The 21745-nt window shown below is 37.9% G+C and overlaps 1 protein-coding gene across 6 annotated transcripts in view; it reads right to left on the bottom strand.

The window, feature by feature from the left end:
• Positions 1-21745, bottom strand: part of FAT3 (FAT atypical cadherin 3) — a 333029-nt gene that overhangs the window by 82162 nt on the left and 229122 nt on the right. For all 6 annotated transcript variants that reach the window (XR_014589261.1, XM_083854350.1, XM_083854348.1 and 3 more), the window contains exons 7-9: positions 14701-14840; positions 4984-5259; positions 3242-3452 (exon numbers count right to left, since the gene is read on the bottom strand). Coding sequence is in view for 5 of the 6 variants with exons in the window: in XM_083854350.1 (XP_083710476.1) it covers positions 3242-3452; positions 4984-5259; positions 14701-14840 (627 nt within the window). In the remaining variant the exon portion in view is untranslated. The remainder of the gene's footprint in view (positions 1-3241; positions 3453-4983; positions 5260-14700; positions 14841-21745) is intronic.

Below are 21745 nucleotides of genomic sequence, written 5' to 3' on the forward strand. Positions count from 1 at the left end.
TAATTGAATGGGATATTAAGAAACCATGCAGGAGATTACAGTAGTTCAAGACTCAAAGAACTGAATATAAAAAGGTTAAAGTGGCATTTAGAAAAAATACAACAGAGCAAATATCATAGAAAAGAGATTCAAGTGTCTTGTGGCACAAAGGTTTATCATATCATCTCTGAGGAGGATGAATCCACATGAATGAGATTTAGCAGAAAATGTCATGAAATGCCTGTTACAACATGAAAGCACGGATATCACTGACTGCGTAAAGGTGAAAACAGTAAGTTTGGATCAGAGAACTTTTTTGGGGGGCCTTCATTTCTTTCTGGTCTTTTTGCCAATCTCTTCTTCAGCAAGACAGATTCAAAACTCTCTGTATGTATTCTTGTAATTAGAGATCACTTTTAATTTGCAATCCTTATTTTGCTGTTTTACTGAGTGCTTGCTTGAAGTATAGGATGCTGCATATATATATGGCATATATAAACATACAGACTCTTTTTCTGAATTTGATTCTAAATGTAAACAGCATATACTGAGTTACAGCAACTTCAATCACTATACCATGTTCCCTCAACTGTAATTCACATCTTAAAATCTAGAACTGTTTCCAATCTACAGTCATGCATCCATCCAAGCCTGAGAGAGAAATATATCTCAGGTGATACACAAGAGGGGTTTTTTTAATAGTGATTGTTACAGGTGCTGTGAACAGAGCAATAAATGTGTAAGATGTAGCTGGAACACCGAATACATGGAATCCTAAATGAAGTGAGGTAATCTGAACTATTTTAAAGATATGTTTCACTATCTGAGGTATATTCTGGAGGCTAATTTAAGCCACATAATACTTTATGTAGTTCAATACTGGTAGTGGCTTTCTATTTATATCCTTCTTTTCAGATCAGTAAAGTTTACTCAAGTAGCTAACCCAAAAATTGTGCCATTTACCCAGGAGGTGAGATTCTTTCAGAGCTACAAATTGTCATAAAAATCATGGTATCTGTCACACTTACAGACACTACAAATGCTGCTGCTGTTATTTTGTCAGTGCTCGCTAATACAAATAATTTTGAGCCACTGCCTCCTGCAAGGCCAGAGCAGGTTCTTCTCCTATAGGAATTTCTTAAGAAATTACACACAAACTACTTTACCAATTGCTCTCTTCAGAGCAATGCAAGATGAGGTGAGTAATTCACCTGCATCAAAGGGCTGTGTACAATCTGAATTCTGCAGTTAAAATCAATATCCCCAACTGCACATTTTATGGATCACAGAAACTACAGCAGCAGAATACTGAGTTTTGATGCATTTGAGATTGGGACATCTGTGGATAATGAAACTGGAAGATTGTGAGCCTTACAGTAAATGGAATTTTGAGGTCTGACATTGCAGAGAGAGCCCATGATGAAACAGAAACAGGCTGTAATGAAAAAGAGAGTCTCTAGAAATCATCTAATAGCTAAGGCATCTTTTCTAATCATAGTATTTTTGTGTATGCATCATGTATGATTCTATTACCAGTGTAATGAGAACCATACTCCTTAGATTCAGCATGCTCTTTACATTGTGGTGGCACCTCTGTGGGATTGGGAAGCCATAAAAGTAATAAGGTGTCAAGAAAAAGCTGGGAATAGTCTTGAAAAACATTGCCCCAGGAACCTGATCTAGTCTGCTCAGAATTTGTTTCATTAGGCACAATATTGTCCTGTCTGAGCACGTGTAAGATTGCCCCTAATTTAAGTTAAAGGCTGCTGCAGAATACTGAGAAGTAACTGCTAAGACCAAACACAGTTTATAAAGGAAATATTTGGTTTGGAGTGCTAACATCTTCCTCATTCTAAGTTCAACACTTTCAGCTGCAAAAGACTTCACTTTCTGGTTTGCTGAAGGTAATCTTCCACAAAGCATACAAGATAATGACAGAAAAAACGTTCTTTCGGTCTTCTCTAAACTTCAGGTTATATCATCATAATTTAAGGTGTGAGCTTGAATCATATGAAGCTAAATCAGTATGAGATGTGTAGATATTCTTGTTTCATTAGTTATTTGTCATTTAGCCTGTTCTTAATTGGCATAAGCTATTCTAGATAATAAGTCTTTATAATATAGGGATAAATAATGATCCAGTAGGATCAGAGGCTAATGCTGGGAAAGGTCTGTGATCTGCCTAATATGGGTACAATCTGAAGTACTTGTGACTTCTTTTCATAGCAATATAAGTTTCAAGTTTTGCTAGTATTACAGTGGAAAGATTCCTAATATGAATGAAACCCACTAAGTAGAAATGAAACATTACAAAATTCTAAGGTTACAAATTTCTCATTATTTCCCTCTTTTTCCAGGCACTCCCTTCTTATATATCTTATATATCAATGGTTTATATCAAAGATAATTCTTAATTTCAGATTCATGTGACCCAGAGAAACTTAGATTTACTTATATGTGTGTCAGAGATAATGCTAATATTTTACTACCATGCTGCTGCACCAGTAGAAGAATACTTTTGCTGGTACAGATTATGTGCTGAATGTAAATATCCAGAGTTTAACAGCAAAAGCAATTTTCATCTGGTATCATCATGCTCTCTCTTCGTTTCAAGAGACCTTGTGCCATTAAAATGCTGTGGCAGAAGTTTTAGCATAGCCCTGTTCTTAGTCTCTGTGTTCCTCTGGTCCAAATACTGGCAAAGATATCAGGACATACCAGCTGTTGTGGCATTTTTTTTATGGAGGATCCACTGTACACTAGTCTGACACCAGAACCCTGAAAACAAGTGACTGGCTGCAGTTTTGAGTAACTATCTTCTGTGATGGCTTTGACCCAGTGACTTAGAGGTAACAGGCTCTCTAGCCTTCTGGTGAAAATGAATCAGTCACAGAGTAACAGAATGGCTGGGCTGGAAGGGGACCACTGGATCTGGTCCAAACTTCCTGCTAAAGCAGGTTCACATACATCAGGTTGTACAGGATCCTGTGGGGTTCTGAACATCTCCAGAGAAGAAGACTCCATAACCTCCCTTGGGAAACCTTTTCCAGAATGAGTTTGTTCTGACAGGTTTTGGTTATAGTACCTTCAAAATAAAATTTAAAAAGCACAACAAAACAACAACAAGGTGTCTCCTTTGCCCATCTGTATAAGAGAAAGTAGACCAAAGAAGCTGAATTGTGTGTCAAGACAGATCACCATCACATCACTGCTCTGTGTCTGGCATGATCCATTATACTTCATTTTTGGCCTCTGTCCTAACCTGCTTCAATAGTATAGATGAGCTCTGCATTTTCTCCTTTGTCTTTGTCCAGAGCCGTGACCTGCAGCACTGCTGATCCAACTGCAGCTGATTCAAACACTGAGGCTTCATACAATGGGCTGGTGAAGTAGGGACTGTGGTCATTGGAGTCTTCCACGTTTATGATGACTCTGGCCAGGTTTCTTCTATACGGGAATTCTTGATCTCGGACCTGTAGAACAAGTGCACAACACACAATTTCAGAGTCATCTAGTAAACCTTCACAAATATTATTCTTCTGAGTGTGAATACTACTTTCAATTCTATTTAATACAAAGTAGTAAAAAAATCCATTTGTCCCAAAGAACTGTCTGAAATATATTCACACATGGGATAGCAGATATTAAAATCAAAAAAACAGGAAAGACCTTAGGACTTTTTTTTTTTTTCACTTGTGAAAAAATGCATTGCAACTAAACATCATGACATGAATTTTTGAAATGGAAATCACATGATATCTTAAATTTGGCTTGAGGTTTGCAAGAAATTCCTTTTGTTTTTAATACTTGCTGAATGGTCATGCCTTTATCTTGCCATTGCCTTCTTTACAACATATAGTAATGTCAGCCTAGTGCCTGTAGCTGCCAATGGACTATTCATGATTACATATGCAGATGATCATACCAACAGTAAACAGAGCACGAATCACTTTATGAAGTGCTGGTAACTGCCAACAGAGGTGTAAGTTACCACACCTGCCTCAACCCCATCCAAAATACCTCAGCACTGCTTCCCTGACAATCCTGCCACCACTATCTCCCCAAAATTTTGGTTCTTCTCAAACAGAGGAAAAGACCTGTTGTATCAGGTGGAGATCAAAACCAAGGACCAGGGAATTACCTCTCTTAGCCATGTGTTTCTGTGATTCAGTTTATAGGTATTTCTTAGTCTGCTTGCCAAAGGATTTGCAACATTTTACTCTCTGAGTGGAGATCACACTCAACTGCTCCTTGCTGCATCTCACAACAGCTTTTTGCTCCCTAGGGTGCCCTGCCAAAGCTGTCCCTATACCTAACACACCATGAGTAGTTCCTTAGAAGGCCTCTGCTGCAGAAGTTTTAAGTGGTTAAATAAAACAGTGGACTAAAATGTTTAAACTAACACATTTTTTTATTCTTATTTTCTTTATTAAAAAAAGATGTCCATGATATACAATCTCCACTTGAAAATAGACAGATTTATGTTCTGTAGTCTAGGCACACCAAGCAAAAATTGGTAATTAACTTTTTTCTGCATACCCAAAGATTTGGAAATGTAGATAAAAGAAAGCTATTTTGTATATCAACAGTTTATGTACTGAAATAAGTCCATAAAAGCAAGCTATAAACAAGGCTTGTATTCAGAAAGGCTGTAGCATTCTCCATGGCAAGAAAGCACTTATCTCCCTGTGAATAACTTCTCAAATAACTTTCAGCCTCACTTCAGAAACTCTGAAAATCACCTTGAGGAAGAAGACCAGATGCCAAGAGATTAAATAATTTCCTGCTTGCTCTCCCCTTGAGATAGAGAATCATATCACAATCCACGCAATGAATTCACAATAAAGTTTCCCAAAAAGCCAAAATAAAAACTGTGAAATAAATGCAGGATTAAATCAGTGGTTCCTTATTGCACTGAGTCCTTTCCTCAAGTGAAGACTGCTCTTTGTGTGTACCTGAAGCAGCCATGACTGCAGCCAGACCCAAGGAATATTGCATTCTTACCATGACATTAAGGATGTGCTTATCTTGAGCTTCGTGGTCTAATCTCTCAGCCGTATAGAGAACCCCGGTGTTGGGATCGATTCGGAATTTTCTCATGCTGACTGTATCGATGCTGCTGTGAATAGTGTAGCTCAGCTTATGCTTTTCATCTCTGTCTATAGCCTCAATTTGCAGAATTTCAGTATCAGGGAGGATGTCCTCTGAAATGGTGGCATCGTAACTTGGCTGAGAGAATTCTGGCCCATTATCATTGTTATCCAACACTTTGATAAGAACCTACAGTTAATAAAAAAGAAATTCAAAGTTATTGAAGTCTAGTCAGACTCCTGAATAAGCATCTGGAGAAATGCAATTTACTTTGAATGGCTGAATATGTTATGCTGCTGCATGGTGGGACTGAGAATTAACATTAAATGCTTACTTTTCAGTTCAAAAAAAATAGAAAGGATTTGACTTTGGAAGTAAAATGTTCCTAACTGTAGGACCTACTTGAAGCCCGATAAAGAAGCACATATTTTCAGTATTTATAGACTGGAAAATATTCCTACAATGGTCATAAGGAATGGTTTTGTCCTTCCTCGTAACTGCCTTGGTTACAAGAGACTTCCAGAACTGTTACGTAACTTCCTTTCCCCTTCACTATTAAAAAGATTATAAAAGAATCCTTTTCATGTTGCTTAAATCTACTTTTTATACAATCAAGATTCAGCTGAAACCTGTGTTTTCTACTCAGTATTTTACATTGGGGCTTACTGGCAACATCAAATTGTGACAGCAGTGGAGACTTCAAGTTGCTGTGACACCTCAGATTGGCCACCACCCCCTGAGCCGGGCACAGGACACACAGCCTCACTACCACACAGGCACACCCCACACCATCCATATATACGACAACAAGGACAGCTGATTTCAGGGCACTGGTGACACAGAAAGATTATTCTTTTTTTGTTACATCCTCACTCTTCCTTTGCCAGTGATGGCTGTCTTTATTGCCAACTAATTCATTTTCCCCTCCAACACTTATTTGCCCCCTTTCTGTTGCAGTTTATGAATGATGGAACACTAAAAATGTGAATGAATGCTGCACTCTTTGCTTCAAATCTGTCTTTAAAACTTCAGTACTGTTAAGGAAACTTGGAGAGGTCAGAGTGCTGCTCTTGCTGCCTATTACACCCATTTCGAAGTATCACAAACTGACCCCGATAAATAATGAGAATCAGTATTTTTGCCTTTCACAAGTTACATTATGCATGTGTCGCTCTGAAGAAATTTTGTGAGTTTTGCCATCGGAGAAGTCATTCCCTGGAAAAAATGTGCTTTCCAGACTTTGTATGTCATAGATTGCTGTGGGCAGTGTGACAGCAAAAGCCTTAACAAAACCGTGTAATACTTAAAGCCGAAGTCTGAAGAGTTGACTCTTTTTCAGTGCAAGACACAAAAAGTATCCTTTCCAGAATATGCCTGTGAAAGCACACATCTAGTTTTACAGTAAGTAAAAGGGAAAATAATCTTTTTATTCAAAGGCTTTGAAATAAGAAATAATCCAATTAATGACTTGGGAAAGGCCACACACAGGACTCTTTGGTCAGACTAGGAGACCTGACCCATCACTCATGATATTTTCATTGTTGCTTTGTTACTTGGCTCTTTTTTAAGCAAGTATTTTATTACTTTGCTTGATCAAGCCCTGTTCACCCATACTTTCTTAACAGAAGAAAAATATAGCTATACTTTTACTGCAATACTGCACAAACAGATGTTGGCCTCAGAGAGAAATGAAACTTTAGATTTCCATCATATGTGGAAAGGGTTTGCAGAATACATTACCAGAAGGAACATGAGCAGTTTTAAGAAGCAGTCGTAATGAACTAGCCTGGGAACTGTTCAAAAGACAGCTGAAATAAAATGCTCTGTAAGTTAAATGGCATAGGACTTGAATTCCATACAATTTCATTTTCACCAGATTATGGCACGCTAGAGTGAAGCAGGGTGAAGCCTATATTAAGTTATGCTTCAGTCTTGGACAGATAGCAATAAAATTCAGGGGAAATACACATCACTAGGCCTATAATAATGATGAAGAGGTACTTAGCTTTTTATACTTTTATTGTTGTTATAATATATCAAAGCATGTTTCTGATCTAACTGAGGAAAAAACCCACCCAAATCTATGTCTTTAAATATGTGAGGAAACTAGTAGTGACATATGAAAGAAAGCTCAAGGAGAAGATTAAAGACTTGAACTGTAATCTAATGGGTCACAGAAACAGTGTCGAACCACTTTTTTTTAGTGTAAAGAAGAGGCAGAGAAAAAATAGGAGTTGGAGATAATCAGTGTTTAATACTTGTAGATATTTTCTTGAGCAGTTTTGATACTCTCAGCTCTTTTCACAGGTACCACTATAACATGACTGGATTATTTTACTGCTGCACTGTTAACACAGATAATTTATTTTTGTTTTCATTCATGACCAAAAATTTGTCACATATCACTTTAGACAGTTCAATAGAGAAGTAAAAACTTTTCAAATGGATTGAAAACACCAAGAGTGTTTGACTCTGCTGATGCTAGTACAGCACAGCCTAACTTGAACAAGTAAGATGCCATGTGAGTAACAGGCTTCTATCTCTGAATTTATTTTTAAAATTGGTGTGTGCAAGCTGAAACCATTCTGGAAGACAAAAAAATAATTGTACAGAAGCAAACCAATGCGTCTTAAAAGTACTGCTACAGAAGTGACATGCTCTTTGGTTTGCATGGTATATAATCATCCCAGAGCAGTGATGCACTTCCTATATCTAATGCATTTTGGGATCACTGGCAAACTGAGAAAGCAAAAGAGGGCATAAAGGTTTATCCAACCCAAGGCTTGCACTATGACTGTCCAAGCCACAGCTCCATGAATTTGCCTTCACTAGACTGCACAAACTGAACAGGGTGGGACTGGATCAGCATCAGAGACTAAGGGTAACCCATGAGACTGTGGAAATTACAGCATGGATTCACAGAGCAGCATGTCTTCCCATGAAAAAAGTGTAAGTTACTGCCCTGACACACATATGGACATGATTGTGCTTGGGGAGTGTGAGGCATGGAGGGGAAAAATACAGAAAAACTGAGGCTCTCATTCACTGTGATCATCAAACTTACAGGCAGCTATGTACTTAAAATTGCTTTGATCAATGCCAAAAACCCCCTTATTTTTCCTTCATTTTCTTTTCTCTCTTTCACTTCACATCTACTGTAGGACTGATCAAGTGCCTGTTTAAGTGGCAGGCATCTTCCTCCCTAGAGATGCCAGTATTTTAAGGATTTGTCAAGTGATCCACATTGAAATACACATTATTTATTACATACTTTGCACTTCAACAGCTACTTCCATCTGGAGATGGAAGGCAGTGGGTTAGAGATGCTAATGAATAAAGAAGTCATTATTGATTCACAATTTCTTCTATTTAAGCAGTTAAGAGTATTTCTAATTTTTGTCAGCTGTCCCTCAAAATCCCCAAGAGTCAAATGTAATTTTAACATTTCTCTCCTTTAATAGAGGGGGGTGTATTTTCCTTGCAACAAAAGAAAGTTAGGTTATATATGGGAATACTGATTATACAGAGCTCTGTTAAACCTATAAATGGAACTCTTTAATGTTCTTAAAAATCGAGCTATCTTGGGAGTTATTTGAAACAAAACCAGGTAAAAAAAAAAATGCAGTTTTAGTCTCATTTTAAATAGGTATTAGTCCCTTAGTTCTTACAACATTCCTGAGGAGCAAGTGACTATTATCCCCATATTTTGCCCAGGAAAACAATGCCTTGCAGCAAGGTTACCAAAATCACAGGTGGAGTGCAGCAGTAAAGTTGGGTAAGGTGCTTATTTTTGAGCCACACCCCTTTTATTAGGTCACGTTAAAATGCCATCTTTCCTATGCAGATTTCCTGCTCCAGCAGAATAACATCTAGTAAGATGTCACTTAAAAAGAAAGAAAAGAAAATGTGACACTGACATGAACAGCAGACTCATAGAAACCAGATCCTACAAACATACATGAAGGTGACTAAACTGAGTGTCACCAGATTGCTAGTATGAGGAAAGGTTCTCAAATTCATTTAATGGCTGCCAAGTTTAGGCATAAAACCTTGGTACTATTGGCAAATTTCCCACTGACTTCAAAAGAGCCAGCAAAAGGGTTCTTGAAGTCTTATGCTTTAGCCAGCTGGTAGCACATCTTTCACCTCAAATCAAGTGTTACACTACTGAAGCGACTCAAAGACTCCCAGTGTCTGAGTAATTTAATATTTTCTACATATTTATTTCCAAATGGAAGGTATGGCAAGAATGAGCTGTGTGGCATAAATATCCTTTATTACTGCATAGGTGCCTGGGTGTTAAGCTGTGACAATACCCATTTGTGTAGAATCAAAGCCAGGCTTTAAAAGTTTCCCAACACATCTCCAAAAGGTGACAAATGGAAATGTTTACTATTTGCTGGCTGCTAAGTAGGGATTCCTCTTTGCTGACGAGTGTTCAAGACTACTGACTGAACTACTTTTCATTGACAAACATTAGCTGCAAGTCTTTTTTTCCACGCTCATAAAGCCAACATGCAGCAAACCAGTCTCTGCCTGGTTCTTCTTGAAAGCCCGTATCTTTTCCAGTGCATTGTGGGCTTCAGAAAGGCAGGCTTGCCTCCTTCTGTGTCCATTGTGTGGAGCCTAATTTATAGTCTGAACAAGCGCTTCACTATAAAAGATTTGCTTCTCTCTGCTCACTTCCTATTTCCCACAGTTAAAGCAAGTTTCAAATAAAGGAATCACGGGCCTCCAAGATTACAAATTAGGCAAAGTAACACTCAGAGCATTAGCAAAGACTTTGTAGTCAAAATGGTAAGTGAAAGGCCTAGACAAATACCATCAAATCAAAGCAGGACAAAACCTAATGCAGGAAGTCTCTCCAAAGCTGTTTTTAATGTTGCCCACAACAAATACCTTTGGTTTAGGCACAGACGTATCTGAGTGAAAACTGGGTAAAGGCCAGCTGCTGCTTTACAGACATTCGAAGCTGGAATAATCTGCTTGGCTAATTGCTCGGTCTGGGCACCATGTTGTAGTACAACCTATTAAGTGCCTGAATTATTTAAACTCAGGTTACGCTTCTGTGCAGGTTTTGAAACCTATTTTGATTTACTACTACCCTCAATAGTGTTACCACATAGTTTTATTTTCTACTTCCTGACAAGTTTTTCTTTCCTCCAAACCCCAACTTTAACATAAAAATTCAGTTTCTCTACCAATCTCAGTTGCCAGTTATTTATACTTTACTGCGTTCTTTGTGTTATGTTAAAATAAAAATCTTATTTTCACAGGCAAGGCAGTGCTGAGATTGCTGGATGTGATAGAAAAAAAAACCAAACAAGGATTGGATTGGTTACAGTTTGGAGGAAATGTTCAACAGAGCAAATGCGAAAAATTGAATTGAATCCCCATGTCTCTTCTGCCCTAGAAAAATGCACAGCCCAGAATTGTTTCTGGCAGGCTCTAATGTCTTATCTACATTTTGGCCATGGTCCTCTAAGAAGAGCTTTTCACCATTCATTTAAGAGAACCACCCTCACTCAGGGTGACTGATCAGCTCCTCTTAAGAAAATGTTGTAAAGAAAAGGTGATCTCTGAAAGGTGAGACAGAAACTCAGAGTGAAAAGTCAATCCTCGGCACAAGAATAAATTAAATTCCAAAACCTTCTGCAAGGAGAGACAGAAAGGGGCAATGAGCAGTATCTTCTGTCTGCTCTTCCAGTCTGGTTGGCTCCAGCAGAAGGTATTGTAACTGAGCATGTATTGATCTGCAAGAACTTTTCAGAGGGAATTGCACATTACCCTCTGAGTGCGTAATCTACTGGTAAATAGGTGGTTTTGCAGTAAGTGAAACTGAGGTGCTTTTTGCCTCCTAACTTGGAAGGAACAGCTTCATGCTGTAACACATCTTTTCTATGACAGTTATGGTGATGAGAAAGAAGGAGAAGGTAGGAAAATAAGGACTAAAACCATCTTTTTCACATAGTAACATCACTCCAGAGGCTGTTCTTAGGAAAAAAAAATCTGCTAGGACAACATTCTCAGTAAAACTGAAACATTATAATAAATGATAGTTCAATGATTCTCCCCTGCTTCTGGGGGTATTTTAGCAAAACTCAAGAGTATGCACTACAAATAAGTAAATAAATGCTATTCTATTCATCTGTTGTGCCTCTATGCAAAAGATCAGAGTTGTTCAGTAAAAAAAGGGGTTTGGGATAAACCTAACTCATGACCAGGAGAATTTCTAATGTTTCAGAGTCAAAATTGTGGCAGGAGTAGGCATTTAAATGCCGTTAAAATGATTCTTCATGGGGAGAGACCTCTCTCTGCTCAAGCAAGGGCACATGACCCTTTTGCAGCCCAAAGGGAGGTAATGGCCGTGGCAGGGAGCAGAGTCACTGCACGGAGCTGCTGTCCCAGCTCTCTCTCCAGCACATGGGATACAGAAGCCCTAATCCCTCTGCAAGGCCAAGAGCTCGTCTGGCAGCTGCAGGAGTTGTGTTTCGTGGGAATTCAGAGCAAATGGATGCCTTCAGCCTTTAATAAATAACCGTGTGGCCTCAAGCAATGATGGATAAAAGAAAGGGAAAAAGCAAAAGCTCTCCCTGGCTAAGTCAGGAGACTTAGCCATTCTAGAAGTTAATCACCATGACTGAAGTTTTATACCCACACTTCAAATACATAAATCAAAGAAGTCAACATTTCTTCATATTTTTTCTCCTCCATCCCTTCCCATCCCAACTGCTGCCTGGATGGTTTGGGCTTAGATGGATGGGCAGCATGGTGAGTGGCAGTGGTTCAACAAGTCCTGGCACTTTGGTTCTCACTTTGGAGACTGTATTTCTTTTGGAAACCTTGATCATGCCCAAAACAAGTAGGCTTTTGGTTACACAGAAAGTTTTCCACTTTTTAATTTTTTTGTTAATACTCCTTATGTTCTTTTTGCCTCTTTTCACAACAGTGAACCATTATTAAAACAGATGTAACTTCTAAATCAAAATTATTTCCTTCCTCTCATGGTACAGTAATGAACTGTGTGCACAGTAAAGCATGAAGGAAGTGAACAGTTCATCGGAGTTTAAGGCATGCAGGAACATTGCTGAAGAAACTTCACCAAGTCCATGCCAGGGATCATGTTACCCAAACAAAAATCTTTGGCATTTTTATGCTGAATTTTACCACCTCCAACTGGCCAGGAAGAGATAAAGGAAAACAGCTGGGGTGGAACGAAAAGGAAGAGTGTTCCCTTGCACATGGTGATCATCAGCTGTTTCATAATAAACCATCATACTTTGAGGAGACCTTTAAATTATTTTATTGTTATTCAAGGGGATGTATTTATAAAATTGCTTTCTATCTGCTTTGTCTTCTACCATAACTTCCTGCAGCTACAGTTAAAAATGTAGGTGGTACTGTGTACGTAGAACAAAATACTTAAAATGTTGGTTTTGTCAAAACTCAGAATAAGCCCACTGACAGCTATCAGTAAATGATCTATTCTACGATGTTCTTTAATTAAACCTATCAGTTTTACATTTTAAAATTATTTTTCTAAAAGGAAATTAAGATGGGGATGGTGACCAAAGGCTCTGAAGTACAGCCAAAAATACAGTAGGAAAGTTTTGAAAAATGGAGCAATACATAGGAAGGCCATAATTATGGCAGTTTTCAGATAGCAATCACTTTTGAAATCTCTGTTGTAAAGACCAAAAGAAATATGCTTGGATGCCCTGGCCACAATTAAATAATTAAACAGTATCTACACAGAGAGAAGAAGGTGGGGGAGGGAAGGATCTGTACTCACCAGTGATTATTATTAATGCTATACTATTGCAATCTGAAACTATCTTACATTCCTAAATGGGTCACACCACTGTTGAAAAGAATGCTCAGGCTTCTTTTAGAATGCAACAGATTTACTGAAATATGTTTTTACCATATGCTTTAATTAAAAATGTAGGGGTTTCATCTAGCTAGGTTTTGAGGACTGTTATATGGGTCAATTTATTAAATCAAAAGCAGCAGAAACAATAAACGCAATATCCACGAGAAGAGAAATTTCTTTAATCCAGCATGTTTGAAATTCCCTAAGCTTTTTAATATTTTTTGGCTGAAATGTTTGCAAGAAAGAAAAAAGGTCACATTAGGTATTCAACACCATCTGAAATGTGGACTAAGAGTGCAGCCAAGATTAAAAAACACAGCATAACAAAAAAAAAATTACTCAAGAATTGAAGAAAATGCCTTATGGAAAGGGAACATAAAGAGGTCAGTCATTCTCCTTTGCTTGTCTACCGGAAGACTGGGAGGTGATTTGAGTATTGTGAATGCCTTCCTGGGGAGAAAATAGTGGTTTTTAAAGAGTTCCTTAATTAAGCAGAGAAAGGCATAATGGGGAACATGGGCTAGATATAATCAAGCTTAAAGTAAGGGATGTTTTTAGCAGAGATGCAATTAATTCTGAAACTAACAGGGAAAACAGTGGATTTCCTACCACCTAACTTACTATCAAATGTTGTTTTCTTACCAAGGGTGGATTATTGGGAGAAAACATCAGACATTCTACGGCTGTGTTATAAACAGGATATAGAAACAGGAATTCAGATTGAGAAAGCACTCAATGATTTAACAATTTCTTAGGAAAGCTGGTGTTGTGGCTCAATGAATACAGATTTTCATCCAAAGCATCTGAGCAAAAAGGCAAGGTACAACAGAAGCATCTGCATGTGCATGCATATATGCAAACATAAAAAATGTTCAGGCTTTCCTTCTGCATTATAAAGAAGGAAATAACATCACAAACCTATTTTTTTCATTTACACTTGGGGAGTAACTCAGACGTAGAATGTCAGGACCTAAGTAATCTACAGCCCATAATTCCATATCAAAGGATTTTGCTGTTTGAGGTCTTCCTGGTGCCACCTGGACCTCAGAGGCCTTGTCCTTGTGCCATGGCCCAATTCTAGACTGGTTCCCATTGAACAGATACCTAGGCTCTGCATCAAGGTCTCTCCTACAAATATGTGTCAGAGCCAGCATTGCCCCAGCCCATCCCGTTTATCTGACCCAACTTTTAAGGCAATGAGCCTGATAGGCAAGCCTGGTTTTAAAAGGTTCAGTGAGGCTGCTTTGCAGAAGACAGTGTAATCACAGGCAGCGACACTAAAGGAGGGATTCTTTGAATTTTAAGTTTTGTCTCTGAACAATTTATTTTCTGAACAATTGATCTTGTGTCCCACATTTGGGTCTTTGGAGGATAAGAGGTATAAACTCCATTTAACACAATCAATAGCAATATTCCCCAACACCATGGAAGCACTATTGTATTTTTGACCATTATGGGGCGACACAATTGTCAAAATCTAGGCTTTGCTGTCTGTGATAGGGACTCCCTCAGCTGGAGGAAGGCAAATTACTTTCATGTGAGCAGGAAGAGAACAAAGGGAGAAATAACGCTTTGAAACATTCAACAGCCGATTCTTTACAGCCAGATGGAATGGCTCTGAAAAATATCCCCTCCATTAGTTATTGGTGGTCTCAAAGGATGAGATTTCACTTGAACGGAAAAATTAATAATTTTTATAGCATATACATTCCAGTAACAAAGGAATAACTTGCCAAGAAAGGAATGCAATATTCTACCTGAGTTGTGGCAATGTTTGTTCCATCGGTGACCTCCACAGTCATATTATACATTGACCTCTGCTCTGCATCCAAGGGCTTTGCAATGACAATGCTGCCCATTCCCTTCTCCACGTCGAAAGAACTATCGTAATTCCCTCCTAATTGTTGCACAAAAATACAATCAAATTAGCCATCTCTTGAAAACTTCCATTGCAAGTATTCCTAAAAGTGGGCATATCTGTTTAGTGTCATCCATCTTAATGGCCTCTCTTAGCATACACAGTATGTCTAGTGATATTTCTTTGTTCATAACTCATTTATATTTCAAAGCACAGTTTGTATATTGAAAAGCAGACATCATTAAAATGCATTGCCAAAAAGAAAGAATAAAAATCTAACAGTACATTTAAGTAAACTATAGCTGGATCTATAAAAATAATCAAATGGCTAGAAGCCCCTAAGATGTGTGCCCTTGTAGTTTGAATAACAAACAAGAATAATTATCTTTTTGTATAAAAGTCATTTCAAGAGGGTTTTATTCTGGAAATTTTATTTTCAGGAAATTCTCACTGATACTTCTGGGTGCAAATACCATCATCTGAGTTTTTAAAAATTACAATTTTAATCAATTAAAAAAAATGCAAATAGAGATTTGTTACATTAATACCAAGGACAATGATAATTACTGGCAACAAAGGTCAAATCCTGCCAGTCTTTTAGGAATTATTCAAATACATCTGACAGGATACATAACCTAAATTCTTTTCAATACAAAAAAGAAAACCCCTCACAAAGCACTGTTCTAATATTAACATCCCCTTTTCCTGTCACACATTGAATGATGCAGCAGTGGGAAAACCCTCCTGAGTGCTGAGTGAAAGAAAAAAAATCTATTAATAAATAAAAGAAGGCTATAAATAATATAATCCCAAACATAATTTCAGATTGAAAGGTTACAAGATTTGTCAGCCACAGCTGACAAACAGTTTATAAATTTGAACCACTCATTATTTTCAAAAGCAAAGCACACACTCCCTGCTGATAAGTTATTTTCTTACTCACTCATCTATGAAGTGTAATTTAGTATTAGTTGAGTCTGAAATTTGTGGAGACTTGGGACAGGGAGAGGTGGGACTCAACACTGCTGACAGACAAACTCTTAAGATATATTCACAACACAGCAATTCAATGCCAACCTAGTTCTACAGAGATGAAAAGCCATTCAAACCCCACTGGTTACAAGACTTGTGTAACAGCTGCTGAAACCTCTTGAGATGAGGTCCACAGGTAGAAAAATATCCATCCCATTGACTAAGCTCTGGTAAAATACATACAAAGAGAGATATATGTGAATGGCTGGAAGTGTCACAAAATGGCTCTTGAAATTTCAGGGCTGGGGACTAAATAGAGAAGAGGAGAGTCTTCCACGCCCTCCTGTATGCATGATTTGCTGACCAGGAACCGGCATAACTCTCAGAAGCAGTCATGGATTTAGTGAGAGAAAAGGGTTTTGGCATTTGAAAGAGATGAAGATTAGGAGGAAACACAGCAAGATCACAGCCCCTGATTTTAATTCCGTAATGTGACGAACACTCACTTTTACTTTTTGCACAGATTATTGCAAGGTGGAAGAAAGGGCAAGGAAGAAGATGCACTGCTATGTCCATTTTTGCCTTGAAAGAAATTCAAGGATGGGTAGAAAAAAATGGGAGGAAAAATAAGAATGCAGGTGACTGCTGCAGAGGAAAGGCAGTATTGGTTAACTTCTTGCCACTGAAATGATCCAAATGTAGTAATTTCAGATGTGCCATCAGACTTCCACATGTCAAATAGATGTATGTACATATATACAGGTCTAAGCCTAATAGATTTGAAGCTGTAGTTTTCCAGGAAAACACTGCCACTGGTTCACTTATTGTGTACAGAAACATTGCTTATTCTTTACCCTCATTCTGTAAGCTGTCCTTGATATTTAAGCAATAGCAAGGCATTTGGACATTTATTATACCTTCAGCGCCCTTTTTAATATTTTTTAAGTTAGTCTGGAAGAAAAAGTTTCTCTCTCCCAATTAATGGTTTAAATTGATTTACTTGAGAAAAATTGCACCATGAAAACCTTCTTTGAAGAAAAGAGCTTGAGATTCATGCAAGAAAATCTCGGCTGAAATGAAACTAGCCTTGGGACAGTAGGCACTTTACAAAGAGAATGTTTCATACTGATAACCATGAAAACAAAGTGCAAGTCTATACTTTGAGATGCTTAATAACCATCTTAATGAGCAATCAAAAATTACATGCTATCAACTGGCACACACATCCCAAAAAAACCCTGCCTTTAAAACTTCCAAGAAGTAACATGGAAGGATTAGCAATAAATGTTTTAAATGACCTTCTGCTGTCTCAGAGCTGGGTTTTCAGGGCACCACATAGTCTACTGCAAATGGACCAACTTTTGAAACCATTTCCAATAAGTGAAGTATATTCTTCCCTAAAAGAAGAACTGAATCCATCATGTGAATTTTTTATACATTATTCAAATCTTCTAAAATGGTCTGGTAACAAACAAATTAATCTTGGTTGCCAGCCACCCCAGCCTACACCTGTAACTAACCAGGCAATGTAGTTCATTTTGCACTGAATCATCTTCTGTTAAACAAGGCAGAAATTGCATCAAACACTGAGGCAGAGATGGATCAGAGAACATCCTGCTGTGAGATTTGTGATTATAATCTATTTTGGAGTGAAACCCTGAATTATTCATGATTCAGTCTTCTACATTTTAGCAGACCGTGGTCAGATGAAGAGCCATGCAGATGGATGAACTTCTGGGAATACTGCTTGAGATACTGGGTCCTGCCTCTCATCTGCAGTACTAGAGGCAGTCTGCAAATGGTTCGTGCTGCTCCTCGGCCTTCGTATACACTCCAAACAGGTCTTCGTATGATAAATGCTTCTGGAGCTGCACTAAACACTGAAGAATTAATGAATTACATTAAAATGCTATTAAAGTTAAACATTAAGAGTCTTATGATGTGTTAATTCTATGCAAGGCCAACTAGAAGCATTCACCACAATCATCTTTGAAAGACGGGTGCTGGAGTTGCACAGAGAGAGGTATCATTCTTGTGTAAAAACAAACAGGAATCTTCTCTTTAAAACTCTTGCAGCTGGGAACTCCACATGAAACCACTTCCTTCCGAAGGTGCCCATGTAGAGGTTGGAGTGCTGAGGCCCCTATGAGATGACAGCTGAGAAGGTGTTGGCTTCTGGGGTACTGGAGTCTGTTTTTGAAAGCCTGACACTGTCTGTAACAACCTTTTGGAAGTGAGCTTGTCTGCAGTGCCATAAACTCCCACAGCATCAGTTTGAACAATTTTACTATTGTCCATTTAACAGATTCTTTGATCACAATCTTCAGATGAAAGAGGGCTAAGGATGATGGCATTTTGTTCAGCTGCTCAGTTTTATTAATGTGAATTTTCATTACTTATTCCATTTTCCAGCATTTGGCACATGCTTTCATTTTTATTGTCTTCTAAATCCTGCTTTCAGATACAGGATACGTAGAAGCTGTCTTTGCTAATGTGCTTGCAATTGCATTAGGAAAGAAATATTCCAAATGAAGATAATACATTGTGAGTTCCTCAGGCACTTTGGGAAAATCAGTGACAAAAAAAGCAAGATGATTGAACTGACAATTTGGCTAGACAGGTTGTCCTGAGAAAGCATTTCAATACTGAATAACCCCAGAGAGTTGTGGATTAGCTGTTGTCTATGGTATCATTTCAGGCTAAAATGTAATGCTGATACATCTTCAATACAGTTTAAAAACTTCCCTTAAAATAATCTGATTAGACTGAAGCACTTTGAATAAGATTTTATTCAAAGTCCACATCTACTTTAAATGCCATCTTTGGATGAGAAGACTTATAATGTTGGAATAATAAAAATTCATCCAGAAAGTACTTTTTCTCTCTAATTGATTGTTAAGATTCCCAAAGTCCCCTAGCAGATAGTTACATCTACACTTCGGACACCTAAAGTTAAGTGAAATGATTTCCACCCTTACTTTCTTGAGGTTGATCTTAATGCTTTTGCAGAAGTCCTGGAAGCATTAATTTTTTTAGAACCAGTAATTTTTAAAATTAGTAATTTTTTATGTTGTCTAAAAGCATATTATAGTTTATGTAAGACTTTTCCAATTCCAGCTGTTTTCAGTACAGCTGTAGAAACAGCCCCTGGTACAAAAGATTTTATTAGCTGGCCCTCACTACAACTTTCTAGAACAGCCTTTATTTTAACATATGATATAGTACAGTTAAGAAGGAGACCTCAAGAAATTGAACCGAGACACCTCTGAGCCAACAGACTTGTGTATTTGGTATAGAGTTGGTTACATTTTCTGTAACCAAATGAATCCAGACTATTGCCTTCATTTTTAGCTTATTTCTTGGCTTCATAGTCACTGTGAACAATTTTTCTTCTGACAAAAGTCCTGTATACTTTGGAAAGAATTAATTTTCTTTCATATAAAAAAGATACCTAAAACCCCTCAAACCACCAAACCTTGCAAGGCTTACAAGAGAGCTGCAATGGACAGGTCAAGGAAACTTTGAACTATCAAAAGGGATTTCTGGAGGTCAGCTGAAGAATTTGCTTAAGGCAAGACACAATCCAGATCTTGTATTCCCACAGCATGCGGGCTCTGCATCTCTGTCCCTCATCTAATTTCAGAGCTGGGGTTTTTAATTTTCAAGCATATTCTTCTTATATTGCATTTTTCTGCAAGCAGTTAATTTTTTTTGGTAGGGCTTTTCCTAGATGTGGTTCCTTTTTGTTAAGAAGCTGAGCCTTCCCATGTTGCTATTAGTTGCTGATACACATTTTAGGATGGGATCATGCTGCTGGGAAAAATAATTTTCTCCTCTGAGAAGAAAACATGTCAGCAGATCTGGTGGATTTGTAGGCAAGTGAGTCCCATATGAGGACCTTTTCCCATATTTTCCAGTGGGACAATCAAAAAAGCTGGGATTGAATACCATCTCAGAAATATCTGAAGACTCTAGAGAATCAGAGTTGTTCAGTCTTAGCTGCAAAGATGGATCACACTGAGCTCTAGAGGACATCCCCAGTTCAAACACTGCTAAAACCTGGCAGGAGTCTTCCTTCACTGGCAGATAGCGAACAGCACACAATGTTCAAACTTAATAGAGCCACAATGTATGGATATACTCACACAAGTCTCACTTGGCCCACCATGCCATGATGGAAAAATGGAGAGAAGAAATATGGGAGATTATCTGATTTAGAGAATGGTCCTCTAAACCACATTTTCTCAGTGCAGAGAAGATTCTTACTTGTCTTGTCCCAAAAAAAGCTGACAGCAGTGAACAGGGATGATAAACTGAGCCAATTGCTACAATTCTCTCATTGCTCAGGGAAGAGAATCAGACCAAAATGCAGGAAACTAATTCACCCTGAAACTCAGAGGTGAGGCTAAAGTACCTCTAGGATTTTCAGAAAAAAGAAGCAAAGCCAAATTTTTCATTTCTTTTGTTTTCAAAGAAGATGAAATAAACTTAATGACTGTCTCAAGAAATAAAAATTCAACTACAGATTTTTTTAATCGTAACATAATAAATATTAGTAAAATGACAGGCAAATATTTATTCTTTTATGTACTTTATCACACTAAAAAGAAAGCAATGTAGACACTGAATTTTAGATAAAACTACTGTAAAGAGAGTCAGAGCCTTGAGTTTGCTGCTAAGAAGCTGAAAGCAAGCGCATAAAAAGCAAGAAAGAAATCAGGAAGGTATTTTAGATAGTTCTCAGAGAAGATTATTCAAAGAAGGCTAGGGAGATACATGTTTTTGACATTAATGAAAACCTGCAGGACTATGAATTAAATGGATGATTAACTAAAATTAATAGATATTCAAATTATTGGCATTTAAGCACGCTTGGTAAAATGTTCTGATGTGCTTTCAAAGCTTGGCTGCTGTTATAAAGGCACAGGCTGGGGGAGGAAGCAAAGATAGAGGGAGGACTGTTTGGGGAACCAGAGAGATGTTGTGCAACATGCCACTTAAGCAAAAACTAGCACCATGCAGCTTAGCTCCAGTGTGAAAGTAGTCATCCCATTCCTATCAGTAACAAAGGAAAAAACAGGAAAGGCTCAATTTACCTGGTACAAATAAAGGTCTCTGACTTATCTTGGAGTTCCCATTGAAAATTAGTTTCTTATTAGTGACTGAATAAATTTAATACAACTGATACAACTTACACTTCTGTCTTTCACATTGTGGGATTTGGATGAATTGAGAATGGCATTGAATGCAGTCTGAAAACAGAAACCAGGTATGATATCTCAACTATTCCTAATTAAAGAAACAATCATCCAAGTATCGTGTTCCTCTCTAGTCCATCAATGGAAGATGACCTTCCTGCCTGCGTGGCATCTTCCTCCTTTGGGGCTGATTAACTCGAGAACTTAATCAGCTACCTAAAGTATATCTATTTAAGGTGCAAAGTTAGGCAGACAGAACACTTTATAGCCAAACTTCATCTGCTCTCCTTCTCTTTTTTCTTTTTTCTTTTTTTTTTTTTTTTTCCTAGCTGAGAGAAAGTGCATGTTGCGCATTAAAAAAGAGATCCTCTGAAATTCCAATGCCCATTTAGTTCGAAAAGGTCATAAAGATAAAGGTCAAGCTGCAAACTCTATATTAAACCATGCCTCTACATAAGCCTTCAGGGGTTTTGTTGACATTACTGTGAACTATGCACAGAGGTACAGAATCACGAAATACCAGATGGAGCAGGATCAGGTCTGGTTTTACAGCAGCACGGAAAGCATCTCTTGCATCAGCAGTTGCATACAGCTTTTTATATATGACAATTAACTTCTACAAATATCCCACATTTTTCATTCGGCTATTCAGCAGTACACCTCAATGTTGATGGTGTCATGGAACAATTAAAAAAAGTGGGGTTGGACACTGGCTAAAGGCAGCAATGGTAATATAAATACATAGTGTTCTGTCTGTAAAACTCTCAGGATGGG

Source organism: Zosterops lateralis (assembly GCF_965231275.1).
Source record: "Zosterops lateralis genome assembly, chromosome: 2".
Classification (NCBI taxonomy): domain Eukaryota; kingdom Metazoa; phylum Chordata; class Aves; order Passeriformes; family Zosteropidae; genus Zosterops; species Zosterops lateralis.